Source organism: Mesoplodon bidens, assembly GCF_964165515.1.
Source record: "Mesoplodon bidens genome assembly, chromosome: 9".
NCBI lineage: Eukaryota > Metazoa > Chordata > Mammalia > Artiodactyla > Ziphiidae > Mesoplodon > Mesoplodon bidens.
The window spans coordinates 34,023,670-34,043,881 of record NC_138166.1 but is presented as its reverse complement, the minus strand read 5'-3'; the positions used below and the strand labels follow the sequence as shown (position 1 = coordinate 34,043,881).

At 38.4% G+C, this 20,212-nt stretch overlaps 1 protein-coding gene across 1 annotated transcript in view; it reads right to left on the bottom strand.

Moving 5' to 3' along the window:
- Positions 1-18,049, bottom strand: part of MACC1 (MET transcriptional regulator MACC1) — a gene marked incomplete at both ends in the record, with an annotated part of 40,744 nt that extends 22,695 nt beyond the window's left edge. Inside the window, 2 exon segments of the mRNA XM_081244367.1 lie at positions 17,938-17,965; positions 17,969-18,049. Of these exon segments, the coding sequence (XP_081100493.1) occupies positions 17,938-17,965; positions 17,969-18,049 (109 nt within the window).
- Positions 18,050-20,212: the final 2,163 nt, after the last annotated feature.

Genomic DNA, 20,212 nt, shown 5'->3' with positions numbered 1-20,212 from the left:
AGAAACACCAAACAAAACAGTTTGCTGGAGCCACCCCAGTGTTTCAGATCTAGAAGGTGTGGGGTTGCACCTGAGAATTTGCATTTCTAAGAAAGTGGAAAAGTGATGTGATGCAGTGGTTCTGAGGGGTACATTTTGAGAATCATGTTCTAAAAACCACCATGCTAATTTCTTTCCCAAATAGATTTCTCCCTATTCTCTGGCTGTTCCCACTATCCCCCAATGAATCTTTCTTCTCCCAATCTTTTTGTGTATACACACACACCCCTCACTGGACTTTGTCCTAAATCTGGAATTTTTTTTTTCTGTGAATACAGGGAAAGGTGGTATAAGAGAAAATCCCTTGACTGGAAGGACTGTGATTCTGACATACAGAGGGCAGCGCATACTTACACAGGTGCAAATAGCACTAGGCACATTTATCTTTTCCTTGTGTTTTCTTCCAATTAAACTTTATACTCAATTGCAATTGCTGTCTGAAACGGGAATTTTTTAAACCTCATCTAAAGAAGCATGAGTCAGTCTTTGTTGGAATGACTAAGTGGGAAAAGAGCAGTTTACTACCCACTTAACTGGGGACATGTTCTTGCTTTTTAGAACACAATTATTCTGAGTCTACATGACCCACTATTTTTTTTCTTAAAGAACCCATGAATAAAGTTTTGATCTTCATTTATTTTACTGTTTAAAGTAGGTCTTAAGTGACTGGGAATATTTACCAACTGTATAACTTAGCAAAAGATCCCAGATTCTTTCTGAAGGGGGGTGGTGCTTACAAGAGTAACCAGGCAAGCAATACCATTTTAAAGAATTATCCCTTTAAAATGTGTTCATTTGAAGTCATTATAGTAGTCATTATACAGTGAAGATTGCTATCTTTAGCCACCCAGTAGGTTCAAAGTATTTTCCAACTAGTCCTTGAATACCTCAGGTCTCCGTTATGTTTCTATGATCTGTACTGCAGTTAATTCTTGACCTATGTGATATTAAAAATGCTTCCAGGGGCTTCCCTGGTGGTGCAGTGGTTGAGAGTCCGCCTGCCGATGCAGGGAACATGGGTTCGTGCCCCGATCCAGGAAGATCTCACATGCCACGGAGCGGCTGGGCCCGTGAGCCATGGCCGCTGAGCCTGCGCGTCCGGAGCCTGTGCTCCGCAACGGGAGAGGCCACAACAGTGAGAGGCCCGTGTACTGCAAAAAACAAAATAAAACAAAATAAATAAAAATGGCTTAGATTTTAAGACTTTGAAGCAAAAATGATAAAAAGTTTAACTCAATGAGAGTGAAATAAAGTGGTCCCCAGACTCACGCACCATACCTCCTCCAAACAAGGACTTTTTAGATAGGACATTTGGCCAAGGCAAGAGAAAATCAAGTCCTTGGCAAGATTGGTTCTACTCATCCTGACCTTACCTCATTCTTGCAACATATTGCCTTTCACCTCAGAGAGCATAACTACGTAATCAACATTCAAAAATTGGTAAGAAGTCTTTCAAAAGTTCAGAGGCTATTCCATGGAGATAGAAGTGTTTAAGAGAATATTATAGACTTCTGATAAATATTCATTGTAAATCATCAATCTTTTAATATTGACCTAAGCATATATAACTGATGATCAATAGACATTTGTTTTATTAATTTGAAGTCTCTTCAGTATGTTCATTTTAAAGATGGATTTCTTTTGTGTGTGGATGCATACAAACACACACACACACATAAACTCTTCTTTGGTTTAAAAAAGAATTTGAAAATGTTTACAAATACTCAAACTATGCATTTAACCAACAAGTAAGTGTATGTTATTCTTCAGTAAAAAGTAAAACAAAACAAATAAGTAAATAAATTAGGGTGATACTTGCAGAAAGTTGGTAGGAAAATAAAAATAAATGATTTTACAAACATCATGCTTTAAGTTCCAGTATATTACTAGCAACAGATCAAAAATTTGGCTCTCCACTTTCTCAGAGACCACAATAAGGAAAACATTACTAGTTACCAGCTACACAGTGAGCATATGATACAAACAAACCACTTAACAGAAGCACCAACATCACCCGGAGTGATGCGGAGCTTTCAACTGCTGGGAAGGACATCCTTACCTCACCCTTTATCATATGTTCAACAGTGAGTCTCTGTCACAGAATTCTTTCTTAATATGTGCGATGGCATCTCACCCAGGGGCAATTCTGTCAAATTGGACAGAGAGCAGTGGGTCCAGCTAAGCAGCTGTTTCCCTATCCTAATAGAAGAAAACATGTTAGGTTACAAAAGGACAGCATAGATCATCAGGTCCAGTAAAGCCCACCCTGCTTAGTTTCTCTCAACTGAGTTTCTGTTTCCACATTTCAACCCACGTGGATTTATATGTTCTAGCTTTTGATGAGGAACCAAAGAATCACTTTCTCTTGATCCAAACGATGAGCTAAGCTAAAGATGGGAGTCACTCTCTCGGGAAATTAAGAGGAGTAGCTAAATCGTAGACCTGAACAGAAGATCACTTTACCTCTGCATGTTGCAGTTAGGACATGGGCTGAAATTCTCCTGACATCACAGTGGTATTAATGCTTCCACATAGAAGCATATAGGTACTGACCTTCTAAGCCACAGAGCAAGGTTAGTACTTTCACTGTGGAAAACGGTTAATGAAGGTGTTATCAAATGCCTGCTGTATATTCCTAGTGATATGTCTCTCAAATTTAACTTTAAGCAATATATGTTCCTAGCAAACCTTGGAAGATGAATTAGCTACAAAACCTTTTTTTAATGTGCACACGCACACACACATACACACACACACTCCTTCTTGGTTTACAAAGAATTTGAGAATGCTTACAAATACTCAAACAACACAATGCACTTAAACAGCAAGTAAGTGTACATCATTCTTCGGTAAAAAAGTTAAAAAACAAAACAAGTAAGTGAATAAATTAGGGTGACACTTTCAGAGAGCTGGTAGGTAACTGAAAAAGTTTAATTATTGCACGAGTTGCTGGATATGACTTTGGCTGTATAATAGTGACCTTAAGCCTTTTTTTTTTTTTTTTTTTGCATTGTCAAATGCAAGAGAAGTCTCTTGGCTTGTATTTTTCAAAAGGTACAGAGGTCAAGTACAGCTTCAGAAGGGGTGGAGCCAAAGTCGGATTTACAATGTGACTAAGGAAGCTGGACCTGTAGTTCTCTGACTTGCGTGGCTCTTTCCAGGGCCCTGAGACTAATTCTGTACTTGTTTTCTTATAAGATTTATACCCTGCAAAACTCCACCACTTTATAGAATACTTGACATCATGAGATCTCACTGGTTTTCCACTATCAGCAGTGTTCACTTGTTCGTTTTTTCTTATGTGTAAATGCATTTTGGCAAAGTACAAAGAAATTCGGGTTTGGAGTTAGAACTTTTGTTTCGGACCCCTGGGTATAAACTTGGGAAAGTTACTAAACATTCTGTGATTCCGCTTATCATCTGTAAAAAATTAATAATAGGGCTTCCCTGGTGGCGTAGTGGTTGAGAGTCCACCTGCCGATGCAGGGGGCACGGGTTCATTCCCCTGTCTGGGAGGATCCCAAGTGCCGCGGAGCGCCCGTGAGCCATGGCTGCTGGGCCTGCGCGTCCGAAGCCTGTGCTCCGCAACGGGAGAGGCCGCAGCAGTGAGAGGCCCGCGTACCACACACACACACACAAAAATAAATAATAATAATAATAATAACTATTATTATTGTTGCTGTTGTTGTTGTCATTGTTCTTAATGGGCCCGCATTCTTCATAGTGCTGCTTTAACAGTCAAATGAAGTACTGTATAAAAAGTGGCAGGACCAGGTGATTCCCTTTCTCTTCCTCTTGTCCCTCCTTCCTATTATTCCTGTGCATATAGAAATAATTTCTCCAACTAGGCCCATTCCAGAAGCTTCTCCTATCACTCAGATGGCTTGAGACCCTAACCTCACTCCCTAAGGGAAAAAATGATTGCTGACCAGTTGTGTCTTGGGACCCTATCTCCTATGCATTATTCTTCATAGAATATTTTAACAGGTATCTGTATTACTCCTGCCAAAAAGAGTGGTAGGCTCGTGACAACAGAGAAACTGGGGTGCAGTAGAAAGAATGCAGGCCTTGAAATTAGACAGCTATGTGTTCCAAGCAAAGCTTACAAATGAATTCACTGATCTGAGCATCACTTTCTCAACAATAAAGTACAAAAATATTTATTTTAAATAGTTGTTTTAATGGTATGTGAACTATGTATCAATAAAGCTGTTTTTTTTAAACAGAAAGTTGTTGTAAAGATTAAATTAAATACCATAAATCCCCAATTAACACCAATCACTGCTGAAAATGAGAGTTCTTGTTTGTTTTATTTTTTCACATCTGTGCCAGTTCTGTTGGTTTTAGCATGAGTAATGAGTGGCTACTGACAAAGATACTTAAGGAATATCGGAAAAGAGGAAGCAGAAAAAGTTCTGTGGAAGTTTAATTGCTATTTTCGCATGACTGATTATTCAACCTGATAATGCTCTTTTTACTCTCTAAGGAGGGTAATAGAAAATTACTGTATTTTTTTTCTAACTAGATTTTATCAGTCCCTCTGCAACAAAATCTAATATTTTTCAGCCAACACTTACCCCACTGCTACTGGATTAATTATAAGATTCCCCATAGTCTTTGCCAGGAGAAAAACACCCTCTGACAAACATTTTGTGTACCCCCTGGGTTTGACCTCAGAATGCTGGTGTAAATCATTTACATATCTAAGTCTACCTTCTTGACAGAGCCTCAATATGAATGCTCAGTTGCTCCTAAGTGATAACCATGTTCATGCACTAATAACTGCTGTGAGAAGAAGCACATGGATGAAGTTCAGTAGAATTGATAAAATTAAAGAAAGGAGCCCTCATTATGCCACATCATCTAGTACGTAAAGCAGGAGTTTCCCTTAAATTCTCAACAATTTATCATGTCTAATTTTTAATGTTTCAGGGAGTCACAGTGTTTTTATTCATCTCTGTAAACTGAGAATTGCGGGCAAAGTATGAACTGTTTATTAAAACACAAACTTGAAAAAAACTAATATGTGTTCATACGTGACTATGTATAGTCAGATTGGTAGGTAGATGGATGGTTAGATAGATAGACAGTTAAAGCAGATAGATAAAGTAGATAGGTATAGTCATGTATACATATAGTCAGATGTATATATACATATATTATTTAGTGAAACAAGAAATATGTTTGTTATTAGTAATGCTTCACTCTTCTCTGCATACTGGAAACTAGATGATTTCCTTTCTGAGAGACAATTAAATCTTCAAACTTTCACTTAGTTGAAGATAATAGCATCAAGTAATCATGGAGTATGAAAGAAGTCTAAAGAAAGAACCTAAGAGAGACCAAAATTTTTCTGTGTGACAAAGGAAACCAACTCACAGGGCTGGGAGTTTGGGACTGCAAGTGACTGCAGCCTAAAAGGAAGAAGGGAAATGAGAAGATGCAACTAATCAGAATATTTTCAGTGAAATACTGAGGGCTATGCATTGTCAACCCTACTTCTAGTTCTCCCATACACTTTTTTTCTTTTGGCTGCGCCTCAAGGCTTGCAGGATGTTAGATCCCCGACTAGGGATTGAACCTCCCCCCCCACCCCCCAGGCAGTGAAAGTGCGGAGTCCTAACCACTGGACTCCCAGGGAATTCCCTCCCATACACTCTTCAGAAATAGCCATATTACTTACTGATATAAAATAAGCTTATAGTGAATCACTAATAAGAGGTGTTAAGTCCTACTTAAAGGCATGAATAACAGGAAAACACAGCTGCCCAAACGAACATATGGGTTATAAGTAGGGAGACCAACTGTCTAACTGGGTTTGCCCAGGACTGTCCTGTTTTGTTTTTTTTTCGTTTTTTTTTTTTTTGGTACGCGGGCCTCTCACTGTTGTGGCCTCTCCCGTTGCGGAGCACAGGCTCTGGACGCGCAGGCTCAGCGGCCACGGCTCACGGGCCCAGCCGCTCCGCGGCATGTGGGATCTTCCCGGACTGGGGCATGAACCCGTGTCCCCTGCATCAGCAGGCGGACTCTCAACCACTGCACCACCAGGGAAGCCCCGACTGTCCTGTTTTAAAACTAAAACCTCTCAGCCCAGGGAAACCAGGATGGTTGTCACTGTAATTACACATATTAGGGTATAAGTACATGGCCCCACCTGGAGGATGTGAAATAGTAAATATAAATTCCTTCCATTATTAAAATTTTTTTAAATATTTAAAACCATCATGAGGAAAAAAGCAAACATATCTATAACTGAGCCATATAGGAATGACTAACTTTAATGTTTAAATTATATTTTGTTGTTCTATTTTCATGTGTTAAATTCTAATAGAAATATCAAATTAAATACAAAGGAAAATATCCAGAATGAGATGAATAGAATTGTCCATTACTGTCCTTTTTATTTCATTAAATCAGCCTGAAAAATTGAACGCTCTCACTTCGCCCAAAAGAACTTCAAACCTTTTCAGAAGGAACTCTTCCTTTCCCTTCCTCTCCATCTCCCCTTTCATTCAAAGCAGGTGGAATACTCAAGGTTGAAGTTTGTGTTTCCCTCTACTGAGACCCTCACTGCTCTGTGGGAGCTGGAGGGGTCCTTGTGTTCAGCTGGGGAAACGGGGGGAAGGAGGCTCCGTGTTGTGCCCACAGCACCACCTGGTGCCAAGTCAGGGTCCTCCTGGACTGCTGTTCTGCAGTTTTGTGCTGGTCTTGCTTCCAGCCCCCTGACTGGTCACCCTAGCTAGTTTAATATAGGGTAGTGGTTCTCAACTGTTCTTCTGCATCATCAGTCATGGAACTTTGAAAACTGATGTCTAGAACATATCCCAAGAGCCTGAGGTGGAACCCAGGTATCAATAAAAATGTCCCAGGAGATTCTGATGCACAACAAACATTGAGAGCCACTGAGTCATAATTAAAGGTGGTGAGAATATATTTGTTTCACTTTATTTTGTTTTAGACAAACATATTACTGGACATCATAAAATACAGGCAGGTCAAGATGCCTATCCCTACAAGGCAACTCTTCTGGGGCAAAAACATTTATTGGGACATTGTGAGAGACATGGGATTTCAGGGTGATAAAGGAGAAATGTAGGACTCTCTCTTCCCTGTGAGTGGCGTGACACTTCCTGGTATAGCCCAGGGATCACTTCTAAGACCAGTTCTGCTTTAGGAGTTAAGGACAAATACTCTCTCCCTCAGCATGCTTTGTTGGGGTTTATATATTCCTCTTTTCTTTCTCTTAGAATTATAAGATCACCACACAATTTTAATGCCAAAGTAAATTAATATAAATATCCTGTAATGTAGATAAAACTGAACAGATTATGAAACATCCCATCATTAGAAAATTATGCAGTCATTAAAGATAATCTTGATAGAGGTATGTAACAGCATGAAGTATGCTTATAAGACTATGTTGAAATGAAAAAACTTAAACATGGTACAAAATCATGAAAAATCATGAAGAGAAACAAGACTAGGACACTCAAAGACTGACATACTCAAAAATACTACCAGTACATGTGTTTAAGTGGTAAGACTCTTGAGACTGATTTTCATTTTCCTTTTCTATATTTTTAAAATTTCAATGAGTATATATTATTTGATTATGAAAATATTATTTTACATAGAGAGGACAACAGTGATTAAATCACAGCTAATTTCTGAAGAGGGACATGTTTAAGGATAAAACAGGATGAAGAGGAAACCACAGTGGGAACAAAGAAAAAACCTTAAAATTGATATGAACTCTAATATGAATTAATATTTCATGGCAATCCCTTGATTCCAACAATCCTTTCACCCTACAGGACCGGCAACCTACCAATTCTATCACTTTTTCACTGCCTCTCACCTGTCTCCCCTTCAAATCTCTCTTCTTTTATTCACAGTTTAAATGACAAGAATGGTCATTACAACTGCCTTCTTGCCTGCACCCTTAACTCTCCAAATATTCTACAAGTTTCTTCCACTAACTAGTGGAACCATACCTTGGGACCATATAATACTCCACCTACTAATCATAATCCAGAAAGCTGCTTGTAGCTGAAGAAAAGCATACAAACTAATCCCAGGTGGTTAGTTCTTCATGTTGCCAGGCAATCTTACTTAATGCCCCTGGCACATACACGCCCCTCTCCTTTCTTGCTGAATCTCCAACATCCTTCTCGTTTTCATTTTTAGCTGATAATCTTGCTTCGTATTTTACTGAGGATTAAAAAAAAAAGCAATCAGAGAGAGCTTCCACCTGTTCCTACCAACACATCTTTTGAACTTCCTATATTTGGACCCCTGTACTTGGGTTTCTTTCCTGTTACTGTGGATGAGCTGTTGGTGGTGCCAGCCAAATCTCCCCCGCTCCGCAGGTATGCAGGTCCCATTCCTACTCACCTACTCAGAGAAATGCGTCAAAAACTCTCTTCCATCTTTCCTGCATCACAAGTGTATTCCCCTCTATTGCATGTTTCCCATAAGCATAAAAACATGCTGATACTTTGGACACCTCAAAAAAAAAAAAGCCAACCAAACCTGTCTTGACCTTCCTTCACCCTCTAGATTCCACCACATTTCCCCCCTTCCCTTTACAGCAAAAAGAGACACACAAAAAAATACCTTGTCTCCTTATCCACAATTATTTTTTCCTAACTCTCATGCATTCCCATCATTTTCACCCATTCCCCACTCCACCAGAAATGCTCTTGTCAAGGTCACCTATGACCTCACATTGCCAAATTCAATGGTAAATTTTCATTCCTTGTCTTGCTTGATTCATCAACATCATGCAGTGTAGCTTATCACTTTCCCCTCCTTGAAAGAGTCAGATCATTTCACTCAGGTCATATCATTCATCTGTTCAAAACCTTGCAATGGCTTCCTTTCTCAACCAAGTAAAAGCCACAGTCATATGACCTATATGGCCCTAGTCCAAAACACCTGACCCCATAACCTGTCTGAGGTCATCTTCTATACCCTCTCCTTCCTCATGTGAGTCCACCCACACTGGCCTTACTTGTTGCTCTTCAAACACACCAGGTACATTACTTCCTCATGGCCTTTATGCTTGTTGTTTTCTCTACCTAAAACGCTCTTCCCCCCAGATAACTGTGGCGACTTCCTCAGCATCTTTAGATATTTACTAAAATATCACCTCATAAATGATGCCTTCCCTGGCCTCCCTATTTAAAATTAGTAATTCGACACACATTCCTTGTTGCCTTTGTCTACCTTCTTTTTCTCCATACCACCTATAACCTCTAATATGCAATATATACGACTAATTTATTTTGTTATGTCCTATTTTCCCTACACTAGAATATAAGCACCATAGAATGAAGATTTATTTCTTTGTCTATTTTGTTCACTGTTGTTTCCTTAGAATCTAGATCAGTTTCTAGTACATAGTAGATATTCAGTAAAATATGCAGTGAAATGAAATGGATGAATGAATTTCCACTTGAGAGCTGAGAAAGTAAAGAGCTGGATTAACAGACCAAAAGTTATTTGCAACAAATCAGAGGAAGTCTGTGAGGGTTTTCTAGTTGGTTTGCAAATCTGGCATATAGGTAGCTTACATGAATAGTTTTCTTGAAAGAAATGCCCACCGCAGTATGAAAGCTGTGGGAAGACTAACCAAGAAATGGCATAAATTCCACTATCTATTAGTTTTAGGCCAAGGTGAGAGAGTCTGCCTACTAACATGAGAAGGGGGAAAGAGACAGAGACAAATAGTTAGACACACACACACAAACACAAACAGAGGTAGGAATAGAGAAAGAGAGAAAGAGAGAAAGAGAGAGAGAGAGAGAGAGAGAGAGAGAGAGAGATATCCAGGAAAGTATATGAGACTCCAGTTTCTAAACTTCTACCTTCTAATCTGTTACTATCTATGCTACATGTGAGGATTAAAGTGCCTCACTGTAAATGAGTAGACCAGACAATCACAAATATTTTCAGTCTCCTAAATTATCTTCAGATTTGTACATTTGACAGCTAGTAAACATCTGGATTCTTTTTAGTCTTTACACCCATCCTAAGACCTCATTCTGTGAAGATCTGAATAGCTATTCCTGACCTAGCCTGGTTATCAATTTCAAGCATTCGTTCTCCAAGCTCACAAAAATAGTCACATGAAATGATATTCTAAGTAAGCCCCAACTGGCTTTAATAAATAAACTGTTAGCTTGACTGAGGCCAGTCTTTTGTATTCCAAAGTAACTTAATCCTAAAAGAAGAACATCTGTGATATGGAATAACTATAAATACGTGGTACTCTAAAGATAGAAAGATAATTATCCAATTTGACATTTGATAACCATAGTACCAGGCTTAAGGTGGTAAAAAATAAATCAGGACTATTTTATAGTACTGATTTGTTCAAATATATGTATACCATATCATTTTTATCTTCTGAACATCAAAGATAATTACATTCATACCAAATTAAATGTTTAATTGTGAACAGTTTTCCACTTAGCTTTCTTTATTCAAAACATTTTGATTCTACTATTTTAATTATTATTTAATATTTGTATAATATTTAAGGCCATAGATTAATAAATTGTTACTGGATCTTGACATTATACAAAAATTTTTTTCTTAATACAAATTTTTCAGAACTGACAAATGAACATAAGAATCAAGGCATAACAAATAAACAGTCCTCACTGTTGATTCTGTTTTTCAAAAAGGAATTGGCATTGCCTTTTTCCATTCCCACAGCCTGCACAGATAATTCTAAACATGAAAAATCTGGAGGAGTTCACAGCTTCAAAACAGCAACAAAGCCAAAATTTGTAGTTTTTGTCAAACTAAGAAAAATGGAAATATTTTCAATGCAAGCTTTTTTTCTAATAATAACCCACTCTTTCATTTTTGAGAGGCTGCCTGTGAACTGTTAATGATAGAACAAATAGTGGACCTATTCCTGTGACTTCTACTGTTGCAAAATTCAATTTGACACTGACAAAAATGAGTATTACTCCCAATAATGTTTGCTTTCTGTTTTGTGAAAAGACAGTATTTCCTTGCAAAATACAACTGTTACTGTGACACAAAGCCCATAAACAAGGGAGGGTATTAAAAACTTGGAAAACAAAGCACCAATATTTTATGAATGGCTTGCTCACCTTTCTGTCGCACCAGCTGCACTGATCTGAACATTCTCCCTTAGTAGACATTTTATCCATATCTGCAAATGACTAGTAGTAACACAGCTCCTCCTGTATCACTCAGGGTCCAGTAAGGAAAATAGAAACTATATGAGGTATTTCAAGCAGAGGGGAGAAGTCTGAAAGAGCAAAAACGCGGAATGTGAACTAATCTAAATATTGACACCTGCAAGAAGGAGCTACTATCCCCAGGGCCAAGGAAACAAAAGGGAGGATGAGGTGGTGGAAGCCAGGTGCCCACTTGCTAATGCACTTGTGTGGTGCCTCAAGAGATCTTGGAAACACCAAGCAGGGACCCCTGTGTCAGTACTTGGACCACAAATAAGGTGCTGGAGAGAGGTGGGTGGCTGGAAATATAACTGGGCCCTGTGTAAGTGGTGCTGGAACTGCTGAGGAAGTACCACTCAGCTGGAGCCAAGGTTACCAAGGGTCTCTGTTGTACGTCCTGGTGCTGGTATAGCCAAGGAGTGAGTCAAAAGGCGAGTCTTGCAATCAAGGAAGAATCTGTACTACGGTACTGAAACGGCCAGAGGATGCTTGGAGTTCATAGCTTTTTCTTGCTGCAGATGGAGGCCTAAAAGCTGAAAACAGGAAGTGAGTCACTTTCCCCCTCCTTCATTTCTCAGTTTCTTGCCGGGACCTCTCATTGGCAAGACCTAACTGGAATCTTGCTGGCAATAAAAACCTGGAAAGGCAATCTGTGGGGTATCAGAAACCTACAATACATAGAAGAGCAGAGAAGGACAGAAATGGAGGCTAAGGGCAAACAGGCAAATGGCTCACATGCCCTATAGTCTACGCCAATTTTTCTGTAGTATTTATTTAACATGACTATACCTAAATTTGCTAATGACAATCTGGCATTTATTTTTAACATCTTACTAAAGGAATAAAATAAATAAATAAGAAAGAAAGAAATGGAAAACAAGGATATAATATATATAAAACATGTAATATATAACTGTAAACTAGTGACCTTATTTAAGCTGGCTATTGAAATAATTCTGAGTTTTCAACTTTATTAAAGGCACATTTAATAGATTTAGCAAGTTACAAAATATCTCTTTCCTGACTATCATAAAGCCATGTTAATGTTCTACTTAAACCTTCATAATTCTGTTGACATTCCAATATATGATGTTATTTAGCAGGTAATTTATACAAGAACACGATCAATAAAAATTTATTACCCTGTGGTAGACTAAAGATGATCTCCAATTCAATTATTTGCTATCCTCTCACTGAGATTCCACTTGAATCCAGACAGGCCTTAGTGATTTGCTTGACTAATAGAGTGTGGGAAAAGCAATGTTGTGAGATTTCCAAGATCATAAAAAGTCGTGGAGGCTCTGTCCAGTTCTCTTTGAAAACTTGCTCTGGGTGAAGCCAGCTGCCATGTCAGAAGTCTGACTGCCCTGAGGCCATCATGCTGGAGAGATTACATATAAGTGCTCTGGTCAACAGTCCCAGCCGAGCCCCAACTTCTACTCATATGTGCAAAGTATCAGACAAAAATATGAAGCCATCATGAACCCTCCAGACCAGCCCACCTGCAAGCCTAGAGCCACAACCTATACTATGAAGGGTAGAAGACTGCCCAGCCAATCCTACCTAAATGCCTCAGCTACAAAATTGTAAAATATAACAAAACGCATGTTTTGAGCCACTAAGTTTTGGGGTAGTTTGTTATACAGCAAGAGATGATGAAACACGGTCTTTCTAATAAGCAAAACGATGTACACTAAAGCAAATTATCCATGTTAAATGTAGCCAGGTTATTAAGGTACTAAAGTAGTTAAATTACAGAACACAGTACTCATGAAATTTCAGGGATGAAGTATTTCACATATTACTGATGAAATTGAAATTATTACAGTATTTGAGGGAACCACTTTGATAATGTTAAGCTGTTACAAGTTGAGCTTATGGCCCCTCACTGTGATGATTCCCTTCACGGCACTAGGAGGCACCCTAACAATTTATGTTTGTAATTCTGTATTCTTTTTCTCAAAGATCCCCTTTCCCCAAGTTATACAAATTTCAGGCCCCATAAAATAAAGTGTGTCTTTGGGGACGACACATCAATAATCCTTCTAATAGTCCTTCTAAGTAATTTGTATTTTCCCCAAGAAAATAATTCAAAAGGAAGATGGACAGCTATGTTTATAAAACTCTCTTTCACAGCATTATATATAATAGAAAAATAAACTGAAAATAACCCAAATGTTCTTTAACAGGTGAATAATTGAATACATTATAAGCTATCAACTTAGAGCACGATGTCTTTTTTTTTTTTTTTTTTTGCGGTACGCGGGCCTCCCACTGTTGTGGCCTCTCCCGTTGTGGAGCACAGGCTCCAGACGCGCAGGCTCAGCAGCCATGGCTCACGGGCCCAGCCGCTCCGCGGCATGTGGGATCTTCCCGGACCGGGGCACGAACCCGTGTCCCCTACATCGGCAGGCGGACTCTCAACCACTGCGCCACCAGGGAAGCCCACGATGTCCTCTTTTAACAAAATAGTTGCAGAGTCTCTAACAACACGAGAAATTGTTTATAGTATAAGTGGAGAAGCTGATCTTGAAAGTTTATATGAATTATGGTTGCAAGTATTAAAAATGTATATATTACAGATAAAAACTGGAAAGAAATTTGGAGAAGTGAAAAAACAGTTATGTTGAGGTAATGGTCATAAGCTGCAACTTTGTCTTCAATTTCTTTTAAAAAAATATTTATTTAGTTATTTGGCTGCGCCAGGTCTTAGCTGCAGCACGCGGCATCTTTTTTAGTTGCTGCACGGGGGATCTTTTTTAGTTGTGGCATGCAGGAACTAGTTCCCTGACCAGGGATCGAACCCGGGCCCCCTGCCTTAGAAGCGCAGAGTCTTAGCCACCGGAGCACCAGGGAAGTCCATATCTTCAATTTCTTTTTTTGCCATTTATCTTCTAAGTTGCATCCCATCACAGTCATTGGTAAGTGATGCAAGCTCTCTCAGAAATCAGCTTCTGAGGTTTTATGAGATATCTTGTAAAATATGCAGGTAAACTAAGGGAATGACTGTAATGCTCAAAGCTAGGGAAAGCAGGCCAGGTTGTGGAGGGCCACTTCTCACTTCTTTGCAAAATGTGATGTGGAAAAATAAACATGTCATTAAGAAGGTAAACTCAGACTCTTGGGGAAGTTTGACTTCTTTGTATTCCCTTCTTGCCTCATGAACGGCAAAGTAAAACCATCAGGAGCCAGAAATCAAAAAGCCAACACTGTTCTCCATCCCTGTATCTGCCATTTTTACACAAATAGGGATGCGCCTGCACACAAAATATATATAGAAACACATACACACACACACACCTTCAAGTAGATATATTTAAAGAAAACATTGGCTATTGTAATAATTTTTTGGATACTGTGAAGTGGTAGAACAGAAAGAGCAAGATCTGGAGGCCAGTTCTGGGTTTGTGACCAGTTGGTGCTATGACCTGCAGTGACTCCTTGCTTGTTGAGAGCCTCATGTCTCTGTCTGCAAAATGAGGGGATCCTCATGATGTGATCATCAAGACCTCATCTCCTGTCACCATCATCTGACTCTGTTCACAAATGAAATGGGATCCATTTTAAAACCAGGGAACTTGTGAAGCCATGCTGCTCTGAGGGGTTTTATCTCTTTTTTATACCATAATTTTAGATCATAGAATTTTAGACGATACAATTTTAGGTGATGGAAAGAAATAAAAAGGAAGCCAGGTTCTGACACACAGCTCAGTGGTGACAGAGGCAAGGAACCCAGCTTTTCTTCCCTTCTCCAAACTTAGAAAACAGCACAGCCAAGTGACGGCCCCCTTCCAAGTTCTTTCTTTTCAGTTTTCATTAGAGATAAACGCAAGGAGAAACATTTTAATCTGGTCCCGTGGCAGAGGTATAAAGAGCCTCTTAAGTAGTCCTCACTCCTTTTACTGTACCCTTAGAAGCTCACACCTGAGTCACTCAGGTGCTGGCTGAAAGCCAGCTCAACTTGTGTGGTCCTGTGGCTGAGGTCCAGCAGACAACTATAAAAGCAAGATCATGTCAGGAACTTTATTTCCACACAAAACATCGTTTTGCTGTATTCACAAACAATAAGGAAAGTCTGCCTTTTGGATATGGCCTCACAATGTGAATTTAAAATGGCCTACCATGTAGTTTCCATCAAAAGCCATGCCAATCCTAGAAGAGGGTATATGAACTATTCACAGCACACAATTCTTCTAGGCTTAGCCCTAGATCAATTCCAATCAGAAGGCAGCTTTAAAAGTAAAGCATATTATTCCAGCCTGTTATCAAAATGGTCTTTACAGAATGATGGCTTAGCACCACTTCCTTGGTTTTTACTCCTGGTAAAGATGAAGTGTGACCATATATGAAATTTCTCTATATTTTTGTAAAAGTGTAATCAGGGAACTTGCCCAGTATGTTTCATATAAGGCCATGTGTGACAAACTATTCTCAGATTTGGGGGGTAGGAAACGTTTCTTCCTCCAAATTTTAACCTTTTCTCTTAAAGACTAGTATCCTCTCATGCTTTGGGTTTTACCTTGGCTACTAGGGAAAGTTAGACTGGGTTTTTGTGCATTTAAAATAGGTTCCCATATCCCTGGTTTTTGTTTGTTTGTTTAATATAATTAATCTCTTCACCCAACCCACTATACCTTTTCATTATTATATGAGGCTTAGCTTTTATTGTTAATGGTTTTCAATTTTATTATTATGTATTTTTTATGATTAGGTTGGGGAAAGGTAGTATATAAATATACAACAATGTGTGTTGGTATATGTATATGTGTGTTGTATATAATATATATTAATTGTCAGAGAAAACACATCTTTAGAAATGAAGGACCTTAGCAATAATTTAATTGAATGGTTTCAAACATAATTCTCTCATGCATGGAGGACCAATTTCTTCAAATGAAATAGTATGCAAAACTTAAAGAAATATACTTGGAAAGTAAATAATAAAAGCAGAGTTCATCTGGTTGAAACGTAAGGGGAGAATAGCCCACCACCCTCACTTGCTAGCCACCACTTTCACTGCAGTAGGGGGCTCTGGAGTCACTCCACAGAACTTACAGTTTCCCACGGTACATATTTGAAAACTCTCAATCAAATTCAATTGTCTCCTTTTATAAACATGGAAACCGAGGCTTTGAAATTGGGATTTATCTAAAAACATTTACCAAGGTGGTGATCAGGTCAACATCAGTTCTCAGGTTAGGTTCCCTGATTGCCAGATGTTTATTTTTGTTACAACAGAAAGGTCAATCCCAATATGGGCTTAACATTAAAATTGTGTTATTTGAAAAGGATTGAGTAGTTTTGAATTTTGTTAAAAATTAAAGAGAGTCTAAGATTTTCTTAAACTCAACAAGGCAGCAAACATTATTTTCTTTCTTTTTTCCTCCTTCTAGGTCCACCCAGGGGGGGATAGGCCTCTCTTCTTTTCAGGTTTGCTTTCAACTGGTTCTGTGCGTTGCCTATTCCCTATGCGAAACTAACAGATCTAAATTTTTTGAACCTCTGAGTAAAAATCATATGGCTCTGCATTTTTTCTGTATTAAATAAGCATAGCTAAGATAAAGATTCTGTGGAATCTTAGTGACAACTTATTTTTCTTTCTTGGACATTTTAAAATGTTGACCCGATTCTGATTTTTCACATAATACATATCAAATTCTTTTGTCTGTTAGTAAAATCTGTACATGTCCTTGTGTAACCACTATCAATAAACTGAGGACTGAATAAACTTGGGAGCATGGTTTATTTTACAAATGCCTCCAGACAAAAACTAAGAAAATAGAATGTAATTGCATGATGCACAAAGATTTCAGACAAACTATAAATAAATCATGTAAAGTTTTAAAAAGCCATATTTGAGCTACAAAGTTCAAAGTCATTATTCTTCACACTCAACTTCAGATGGAACAGAAAAGTTTGAATCAAATTTTGATCATCTAAGAGTAGACTTAACATTATGGCTTTTAGGAGAAATGCTTCCAAAGCTATCATTTATTGTTTGTTTTCATTTTTATTCCTTACAGTATACAGGCTTACTTTGTCCACTAGAATATATGGGTAAGTTCATTTATAGAAATATTTATTTAATAAAAACCATTTCAACATAAACAGTTTCAAGGATCATAGGAAAAAAATACCACTCTCTAGTGGTGAAACCCTGAAACACCAAAGTCATGAGGGCAGACTGCCTTCCAGTTACTGCACTGACTCCTCCAGGTAGAGAAGGAAATAATAGGAAGTTCTGAAGTTTGGTTATTAGCAAAGAAACCTCAAGAAGACTACAATGCATCTGGATGTCCTGGAGAGCACAGGACACCTGGGGCATGGAGGAAAATGGTGGAAAGAGAACCAAACCATTGCCAAAAAGATATAGATCAAAGCAATGTCTGATCTCCTTTTATGAGTGATGGGAAAAACCTGGCACTAATTAAACTAGTGCCTGGGTAAAGTCCCAGGGACTTTTCTGAACCAGAATTAAGCACTGGATCCAAAGGCAGCATGGGAGATCAAGAGGGATAAAGAGCCAAGTGTATCCTGCTAGTTCAGGGTATAAACAATGAACAAAGCTGGGTAGCCAAGGAATCAGTTTAATGGATGTTGGTCTCCTATTGGGCCAGAGGGGATGAAAGGGAATCAACTGGCCAAGGTAAACATTTAAGGCTTAACCAGACAAGTGAACATTTGTCCAGGCTCCACCCTTTGATTATTCAATCATGACTTGATAATCTCCTGAAGTCTGTCCCTGGTCCAAGCCTCCATTCTGGAGTTCTCCATTCAGATCTCAGCCTCATTTTTAGTCTCTCCAGTTCCTTTCTAATGAAGCAATATTTTTATAAGGGTTGCCAATTTATAAGTCAAATTACATTTGTATTATCCAAATTATTCAATCAGAGGAATAAATCCCATACACCCCAAGCAGCCTTGACATAGAACAAATCCTTCAAGGGAGAGACAAAATAGGATTCAAAAAATAGTAATCTGAATTGGCAAAACAATGAAGAGTTCTTGAAAAAGATCTACAGAAATCCTTTGTCCATAGACGTATGAGGCTGAGACTGTGCAGGGAGAGCCTTTTCTAAATTATTAAAGATTATCATATATTGTAAAAACTGCAAAGCCCTTTATAAATACTAGATCCTGTGTGATCTAATATTCTGGTGGCAGTAAAGGGGAGGATGGTAAGAATAGTAATTTGAATTTATGGAGGGCCTATCATCTTAGACACTTGTGCATTTGAAAGTCAGTTCATTAATCCTCAGGACTATCTTAGCAGAAAAGTAGCCAGTGTTATTAGCTCCTTTTGCAGATAAGAAATTGAGACACAGACAGATTATGTGGCTTATACAATGCTTGTGCAAGGAAGCTGGGAGTAGACAGGAAAAACATTAGCTACAAAGGTGGGAATGTGGTCCACAGATAAAGAGTTGGCAGATTTGACTTTCTCCTGTTCAGGCACATTAAAAAAAAAAAAAAAAAAAAAGGTACCATCCCAGCCAAAGCTATCGGGGCAAAAGGGAATTACACAGAGAAGGGACCTGGGAGCATGGGGCAGTGGGCTGGAGGCAGCAGCTCAACCCAGGACATACCAGTGAAGTTACTGGTGAAGCACTTGGCTTCCCTTGCCGAGCACAACGGACACCCTGGCATCCTCTTCGCCTGTGCTCTAGCACCATCCTCCCCCATCACACCCTCCCACAACAGGAAGATCATCGCATAAACATGAGTAAACAATTACTTCAGAACCATGCTCTGAAATAAGAATTAGCGTGAAGGAATAAGTACAATTGCTCAAATTAAATGAGAAGCACACAGCAGCAACAAAGAACTTATTAACATGAGAATTAAACACCAAAAATAAATGAAAAGGAACTCACAGAGGTGAGTCAAGAGTACATAAAGTGTCATTCAAAAATAATACTAAGGAATCCACTTTCAATTCTCACCACCTTCTTTTAATAAAAAATAGACTATTTTTATTTTAAAATAATTTTAATTTATTTTTAAATTAAAAATGATTAAAATAAATAGAAAAATAAATAAACCTAAATGTTCTTTAAAATCAATCAGTAAGAAAGTTGTGAATTAAACATACTTTCATAGAGGAAAAAAGGCCTTGTGAATAGTTTTAAAGCAGCTGTGAGTTAACTATATCCTACAATTATTAGCATGGTAGAGAATAAAGGAAAATAAGCGGCTATATAATTTTATATGCATACACACACATTTAAAAGATTACTAGAAACAGAGAGCTACAGATAAACATAAAAATGTCTCTTCCAGTAACACACTAATTTATATTTCAAAATAATAATAATAAAAACTGAAGAAAATCATGACATCCAAGAAAAAAAACAGGTTACTGAGAGAACTCCGGTATCAACATTCTCAACCAACTTACTGATCATAACAACAAATCCTGGAAGAGAAAGTAAATTGCCGTCAAATTGCAATAGGCAAGAGTGCATAGGTTAATTATAGGCAATTTCAACTTCAGAAAACAGCCAAACTCAACTCAAGACATGAGAGATCAAGCAATGTATCAGTAATTACATAAGAGGGGAGCCAAAGCAATGCTCTCAACCATCAGTACCTAATTTCCTTTTTGCTTCAACCAAGGGAAATATCCTCATAGTTAGGCTCCTAAGACATCCCTTGCCATCCTAGACTAGAAACATGGGTGTTACCCAGTAATGGAAGTTTATAAAAGCCAGGCAATATTTTCATGCCTATCTACTGCTTCCAGGCAGAGTGGATATTCAGTGAGAACACCAGGTACTATAGGCCGACCAGCTTCCATTCTGGTAGGTCAGTGTCCATGCCTCGTCCATTGTTGAGTATTTTTCACATTACTCTGCATCTAGGAAAGTGTCAACTTAAGTCTACGCAGGTAGTTGTTCATCTCTCTTTTTTAAAGTCTTCAAAGATGACTGGGTATTATTTGGCAGGATGATTTC